At 35.2% G+C, this 8,255-nt stretch overlaps 1 protein-coding gene across 3 annotated transcripts in view; it reads left to right on the top strand.

Moving 5' to 3' along the window:
• Positions 1–955: 955 nt before the first annotated feature.
• CDH18 (cadherin 18) overlaps positions 956–8,255 on the top strand; it is a 168,823-nt gene continuing 161,523 nt past the window's right edge. For 2 of the 3 annotated variants that reach the window (XM_062567997.1, XM_062567996.1), the window contains exon 1: positions 956–1,183. In XM_062567997.1, coding sequence (XP_062423981.1) covers positions 956–1,183 — 228 coding nt within the window. The remainder of the gene's footprint in view (positions 1,184–8,255) is intronic. The other variant, XM_062567999.1, reaches the window with a different exon arrangement.

Here is an 8,255-nt window from a genome sequence, read left to right as displayed (position 1 = left end):
TTACATCTGTGTCCATTTTTACATTTTAAAGACTATTGTATAAAACTTCCCCTTTGAAGTGAAAAAATATATGACTAGGAATTTAGGAGTTTTTGCAAAAATGTAGTGATTGTCTAAACATCAGCATATGAAATTTCTGTCAGTATGAAGTAATTTTGTAAAGGTCCAGTGCAATATTGTTTGTAAAAGTAAAGCACAGAGGGTAAGAATGCACATTTTGACTAACGTTCCTTCCAGTATGCTGTAATATTGACTCAGACTCAAAGCTCATTTCGCAATTTCTTTCAAAACTAATTGTAGCCTTGTTTTTTTTTTCACAATCTTGGGTCTCTGTACAGTATATTTGTATATGAGTTATCAATTGCTTTCTGTCTAATAATGCTGTACCATTAATTTTATATTACTGCCAGACTATGTCAGTGATTTGCAGGCAAAAGGGCAAATAAGCTGTTCTGAAACACCCAGTTTTTAATAATGCATACGTTTTCCATAGCTTGGAAGAGGCATGCTAATTTTTAAGGCGTTTAGATAAGAACAATCAGAAAACACGTTTACCAAAAGAACTGAAAAGAAATTTTAGTTACAATGACAGTCTTTGAGGGAGTGGTTAGTACAGCTGTGACTATGTCATCTCAGGTCAAATAGCTGAAAAATGCTGGTTTTAGTGATGAGTAAGTGGCTTTCTTTTCTTTCCCTATTAGATAGAAAATGGTCGGCTGTGGAACTCTATTGTGAAGACCTCAGAAGAAATATCAGTTTTTCCAGTCAGCTTTTCATAATGTAAATATAGTTTGAGCTTTACCCAATGGGCAGCTAAACCATGAACAAGCAGAAAAAAACATTTTGGACTGTATTTCTGAACCAGGCTTCACCTTTCATCCTGGGAACTTATTAAAGGATCACAGCTGAAAAAGACCAGAGAAAGAAAACTTTGAACCAGGAAGTTTATCCTACAATGAGAATTACAAGTACATCTTGTATCTGCCCAGTCCTAGTTTGTCTCTGTTTTGTGCAGAGGTGTTATGGAGCTGCTCACCATGGCTCCATCAAAGTGACTAGAAATCAAACCAAACATATAGAAGGTGAAACAGAAGTGCATCATCGTCCCAAGCGTGGATGGGTGTGGAATCAGTTCTTTGTTTTAGAGGAACACATGGGACCAGATCCTCAGTATGTAGGAAAGGTAAGGTCATTGTCTTCCTTTTTCCCCTCCCATCCCCTGAAACATGATGTTGATAGAAGAAAATCAGATGTCTCCTTAGGTGGTATCTCCCTTTTTTAAAGGTGAAAACCTCTTGAGACGGGAGTATTACTACATCCATACTCACTGAACTTAATGAACTGACGATGTATACTTTCTGTGTTAATTATAAAGACAGCAATATGAATTAAGTAAATAGGATGAAGATACTTAAATATGATAAAATAATGTTTCTTCTGATCTCAGCTAAAAGTGGCTAGAGTGAGTGTAGCTGATATTCTTGCATGAGATTCTGTATATCCCTGGAACTTAAATATGTCAGTGTTAAAGATGTTTCCCTACTACTTCAGAATAAGATTCAATTTTACTTCAGGGAATCTTATAAGTACAGTCTAGGCTCAATAGGCTATTCATTCCAGTCTGAGGGAAGGGTAGAGAAGGACTCCTCCAAAGGGAAATCTCTCTGTGACTTTGTTAAAAGAGGCAGGAGAAATATTACTTGCTACAACTCCTCAAGAGTTTTTGAAGTGTTTTTAAACTGTTGTTTATCAGGATGCCAGCAACCAGCTACAAGACCTGCATTTATATTTCACTTACGAAGTGAGCAGAGCATCAGGCATAAGGTTCATTCTGTCATGCTGATGCAGTTGTCAGATGGCCAGCTGAAGTCTGATATATCATGTTTAATGTTGTCTGTATGAGTGTTTGAAATTTTCACTAGAACAATACAGAAAAATTGAATATATATCTTTATTTCCTTAATGAAAATGGACAAAGATGTTGAATATGAGAGCAAAAACAAGATGTCTAATGGGAATGAGGGCATGGAAAAAGGAATTATTTCAGTTTGTCTTCAAGGTGAGAAACTTGAAAATTACATCTTGGAGTATGCAAAATATCTGAGGAAAGCAGTAGCTCCTGAAATCACAGATGTGTGTGATTTCACACAGAAATGGTGTGATTGTAGCAAGGTCCATCAAATTTGGACAGTATTCCTTGAACTGGAAATAGCAAACAGAGCATTGATATTTAAGATACTGTTACCACAAAGATCAGAAAAGAACCCCATGATTTTGTTAACACAACTTAAGTAAAATATGAAATACATGGCATTTCTCTAGGTGGTAAAAAATGTTGGTTATACTGAAGGATGTTGAGATTTGTGCAGGAATTATAAACTGAGGAAAGAACTTTCTAAATGGAGGTAATGAGTTGTATTGAAAGAGAAGCTTTCAAAATAGGTGAGGTGAGGAGGAGATATTCCTTCAGACCCATCTGAGATTGCTTAATAGTCTCATGAATGGTTTTAGAATAGAAGAAATATTCTATAAACATGTGATGCTGTCACAAAGGTGTGCAGGAGAATCAAAACATTGCCTGGAAAGAGCTAGATAGTGTTGAGAAGATACAGATATAAAGATACAGAGTAAACTTCAGGACCACAGTGTGATAAGGCTCTTACAGAACAATATCATGAATTTCTGCAGTACCCTGATGATTTGTCAGGTGTAAGTGACAGAGGAAGAGAAAGATCTGGTCAAGAGATCCATTATTGCCTCAATTGCCATACCTTAAAAAAGGCAAATACAGTTTTAAGCTGCAAAGAGAGAGAAAACAGTATTAAAGCTATTTTGCAAAGCAATGTTAATCTGTGCACAGCTTCTGCTTATTTTTGGCTGAGAAAAATGGATTTATATATGAAGCAATGCAGATAAAACTGCTACGATGGGTAGAATGGTAGTGGGGAATAAAATATGTTTAGGTATTTCAGTAGCTAATAGCAGAGAGCATTTATACTTTTTGTAAACACACCTTGGAAGAAACCGTAAGGGAGAGAGAAAAGCTATTTAAGTTAATTGAATTTCACTTGAAAAAATGAGTTTCTGTTGGCAATGACTCGATTTAGAATGGAAATAAGAGAAGATAAGTGAGATTCTGGAGGAGCTTCCTAACAGGAATAATGGGAACAAAAATCTGAAATACTTTCAAAGTAAAGCATGCTTTTCCTTATGAAAGCATTTATAGACATGATTGCATACAAGAATAGAGACCTGGACACAGTGAGTAATGGATGATCTTCTTCAACTTTATATTCCTGTGTTACTTGTGTACACTTTTTTTTTTTCCATTCTCTGTCCGCTTTATTAATGCCAGATTTATGGAGATAACAAATAGGATTTCTTTTTATCTTTCATGCTCAGAATGTGACTAGATGCCTTGTTTGAGGACATTTCTTCTTCTGTATTTCCCCTTTTTTCCGAACTTTTCCTCAAAGGAAAAAATTCCCTGATACTGCATACTAAGTGTCCTCCCAGCAGTAGTAAGCTTGCCTTTGTAGAAGTTTTGTGGGACTTAGGAGCATCTATACTCTATTTTGTATTTGGTCATACTTCTCATGATCAGATTTAATGCAGAGGTCAGTCATATTAGCTCAAGCATCTATTTTTTAATTCAGGAAAAAAAGGCTGAGACAGACAGAATCTTAGTAATCAACAGAATTTCCATGGTAGTCACCGTGCATGAGTTTATTTTCATTTTGAAACATAGGTGTTTTTAGTGAAGTTGCATTTAACTTGCAAACACCTCTTCAAGGTTTCATTCTGTGTGCTTTGAGAAGTGATTTTCATACAGAACCCCTCAGTTTAAAAAGGCTATGTGCATGTTGTCCTTTAATTCTAGGCTTCCATTCACTACTGCTACTGTATCAGTTCTGTCAATTATTAACTCTGTGGACTGCTCTGCTTCACTGGTGAGAATTTTGCCATTTGATATCTGTCCTTCTACATTTTTCACACCAAGTGGGGAGTTACAACACAAAAAGCAGAGTCATTATGTACAATGCTGTTACACTGATTACAGTCATTGTCATGGAAATACATGCTTAGGGTAAGAATAGGTTAGGTCTACAGTGAAAATGATAAGGTCTCCCATTCTTATCATGAAACAACTGTCAACAGGATGGATTAATTTATTGCCATCTATTATACAGCGAGTATTAGGACAACAAGTCATCATTATATTTAGTAATGTGGCATACCGCGTTATATTTTATAAAATATATCCCCACTCTTCACTCATTATTTCTTTTCTCTTAAAAATTGTCATTTGGAGCCTGGAAAACTGTATAAAATGAATATATATCAGTACTGCCCATGAGGTTTTTATAGGAAAAAGGAATATGACAAAACACAGATCCTACATGAATGAAGTTGTGATAAAAATGAGAAATGTTCCTAAGTATGATCCTAATGATCCTAAGCTAAGTATTTAATACCTAGATTGTTGACTGATGCTCTGTTACATTTTGGATCAAGCTTCAATGTTTCAGGTGATGTTTCCTCAGTAGACATGTTCAAAATTAATTTTATATTAAGAGGGTACCTTTAAAGTTCTTAAAATCACAGTGACTTCTTTTTCTGATATTTGAGTTATTTGGGGAAGATTTTGTGAAAACTTCCGAAAGGTCAAGACTATCTAGTGGTGTTCTGACAGACTATTCATCTGCAAATGTGTGTCTGTGTATGCACTGGACAAACTGAGGGAATTTGATTAAGCAAGAACAAATATCCGCTTCTCAAATAAGCAAATGAGCTCTCAGCTAGAAGAGAAATGATGAGGAGCTTTCCTGTGTGTTATGTGTCTCTGATGAGAAATATCCTAATGAAAACATACCTTTGAGCACTGAAAGCAGGGCTACTAAGTGCACAAGGATTTATTAAGGAGTTGGGTACCACCATTTTATGCAGTGAAGCAGCTCAGAAGAGCAGGTTCTCCTGAGGAAATCTAGAAGAACATGCACAGTACCACTGCAAGCTTTAACATTGCTTCATTCGTATGGTGGTGAAGTATGGCTTGTATTTCCTGCAAGCTTCCAAGTTAGATAATTCAGCATATTGAAAACAAATAAATAATTTTAGGAAAGAAAAAAGAGAGGATGAATTTCAATCCATAACATTCTTCATTTTGAATGTTGACACATCTTTGTTTCCCAGATGTCTTATGATATTTTCTGAGAGTGAGTTGTACTGGAAGGAGCTCATAACTTCACATTCACTATACTTTTTACTTTGGAGAGAGAAGTAAATGTGTAGTAGTAAAGGGAAGAGCAGTGTGGGTCTGACTTTGGAGTGAGTCATGCTTTTAAAGGGACTAGCAGAGGAACATAATAAACAAGTCTGACATGTGTGGACCCTTTGGATTTGTAGCATACTGAATGCAAGTTTCTCTCAATCCACTCCAAATGTCTTTTGCAGGGCAAATAAGAATGTTGCTTGAAAATAGAAATAAAGCATAACAAACTGGTCATTCAAACTTCCTTTTCAAGATGGTATGATAGCCTAACACTGTAAGAAGTTAGGCATACCACAGAGAGAATATAATGCTTCCTTGACTTGCTTCCTTAAAAACAATTTCAGCATCTCAGATTTAATGACAGTAATGGAAAAAATACATATGCTTTATAAAAACTGATGTTTTTCTTTCACGAAAATGAAAAGGAAAATCCATGTGTTGCAGTCTCAAGATTTTGCAAGGACTTGTTAGTTATCTGCATGTCGTTATAGAAGAGAGTATATGCAGCATAATTGGTTCCTAGAATAATGTGTCCCATTTTATATCTTTATGTTCCTAATTTCACAATGATAAATGTGATAAATAATGAATATAAAGTCATTTTCCAAGTATCTATACCTAGGGAAAGCATAGTAATAATAAAGTAATAACCTGAAAATTCAAGCCCAGTTATTCCAGTTCCTTCATTGACTTTGTGTGCTTCTTAAAAGTTTTGTGCCAGAATTGGCCTATGAAGAAAATAAAGTACAGAAAAAAGGGAAGAGTTTTTGCTCAAGAAAGTAATAGGCATTGAAACCACAAATTTCATGTGTCTGATGTGAAAGAGGTTTTTAGTTACATTATTTTTAATTCTGTTGGGTTTTAAAAAGAGAACAACTTTGAATTAATACACTAAATATTTGAGCAAAGATTTTTACTTAAGACGGAGATCTGTCCAGCTCCTTCAAAAGAACCTCCCAGCACATCCAGGAAAGATTAGGATTAGAGACATTTGCACTGAAAAAGTAGAGATTTATATTTTTAATATATATATATATATTTAAAATGCCTTGTTAGAGCATTTCCATTTTATTAGGTCACTAAACCTAGATTTTATAGTACTTTGTATTTATTGAGATATTTATGATTTTCTGGTTTCTAATTACTTAAGTCCTACTTCTTTTCACCTGTACTGTTGCTAAATGACATTTTGATTCAGTGTCGTTTAAGTAGATGAAAGGCCGACACTGTTCATACCAGACGGTGGTTATTTCCTTTGCTTACGGATCAGTGCCCCTCCTTTGCTCAGGGAGCAGGGCTGCTGAGAGACAGGGGAAAGTCCTGCACCGTTTTACTGCTGTCAGCATACCTGAGGTCAGTATTATGCAACAATATCTGGTCCTATTTAATGTTAGTCATCTTATTTTCTGATTTATTTTTACAAAGAGCTCTTTCAAGAGTATTGCCACCCCAGAAGCTTTTCGTAATAAAAATGCACACATGTACTTGCTGTTTCTTGAGTTCTGTTGGCACAGATAGTGACAGGCTGTCTCTGTGCTGCTACTAACCCTGTCTTTATTCACCAGCTATTACTCAGTTTCTTTCTGAGAGGATGAGAGCACATTACTCAAGTTCTACCAGGCATAGAATGCTATGGGCCTTTTAGTTTTAGCTATTATTTTTGCACTGGAATCTCTAAACATTCAAAGGTTATCTGGGGGAAATTCAAACTGAAGAGAGGAGTCAGTCTAATCTGTCTGACTTTTTCCCAGTGAGTTCAGCCATGTCAGAGATTTCCTCAAGCATAGTTCATACATTGGAGTTTTCTGATATAAAATGGCTGCATACAGACTGACAAGGACATTTTGACTTGCTGGACCAAGCAAACAGCAAAGCAGAAGTGCACTGAAGTTCAGTGTTAGAACAAAGGCATGGTGTAAAACGTTCACCTGGTTTAACTTCTTTTAAATAAGCGTGTAATTACATACACCATTTATAAACCTGACCTTTTGTGTCAAAACAGTAACATTGACTCTAATACACAAGAGGAATATTGTTTTTGTGAGGAAGCTTTACATAGTCTGTTAGCCTTAAATATGACAGCAATATGTCAGTCTGCTTTGTGGAAATTGTTTTTCAAGTAATAGGTCAAAATAAGTTGTCAGGGTGATGTGTCTCCTCTGATACTCTTTATAGACTTAAGTGGGTACACAATTTGATTCTCCTTTATCCTTTACTTCTTGTCCTTTCACTATATAGGCACTTGCATGCTTCACATCAACAGCTGAAGTTCTGTGACTTTTAAACATTCTTTCCACTGAATTGAAAATATTAATGAAACTAGCATCTTTTAGACGATATTGCTATATTCTGTCTTAAACTAGTCACAGTCAAGTAAAGAAGGCTAAATCTTATAGCACACCAGCTTCCTCCTGAGTGAAAGAAATGGGTTTTTCAAAAACTGAGTCTGTCTTGTAACTTCAGAGTTGACTTGTATTACAAAAGGGATGTTGCATCCTGGACTACTCTTTAGAGGATGTAAGATATTTCAGTCTATATTTGTTTTCTTTTACGTTCTTTTTGAGTAAGGGATTCCAGCAACCTTGTTCATTTTTCCCATTTGTATTTGTCTAAAACAGAAAGTCAATATTATTTGATATGTTGAGTCAATTTGTTTTTCTTCATAACTTTAGAGATCAATAGCTGCTGTATGAGAAATGTAAGTTCTTACTACAAATATATCCAGTTTCATAAATAACTTTTTTCTAAGTGTTGTTTTCAAACATTTAGATTTTTGGCTAGATGACTTCTGAATTTTCAGATATCATTTCAATAAACTGATAATAACTTTTAAGCTGAAGATTCACACTATGGTATGTCATTTAAATGTTTCTGATGAACAACTTATGCTGAAATTGGAAAATGCAGCTCTGTCTATATTGAGGTGTGACATTAATTTCCTTCTGAAAATCCTATTTAGCATTCACATTATTCCCAAGGAGGT

This window comes from Rhea pennata, chromosome 2 (assembly GCF_028389875.1).
Source record: "Rhea pennata isolate bPtePen1 chromosome 2, bPtePen1.pri, whole genome shotgun sequence".
Taxonomy (NCBI): Eukaryota; Metazoa; Chordata; class Aves; order Rheiformes; family Rheidae; genus Rhea; species Rhea pennata.
This window is presented reverse-complemented; position numbering and strand designations above follow the sequence as displayed.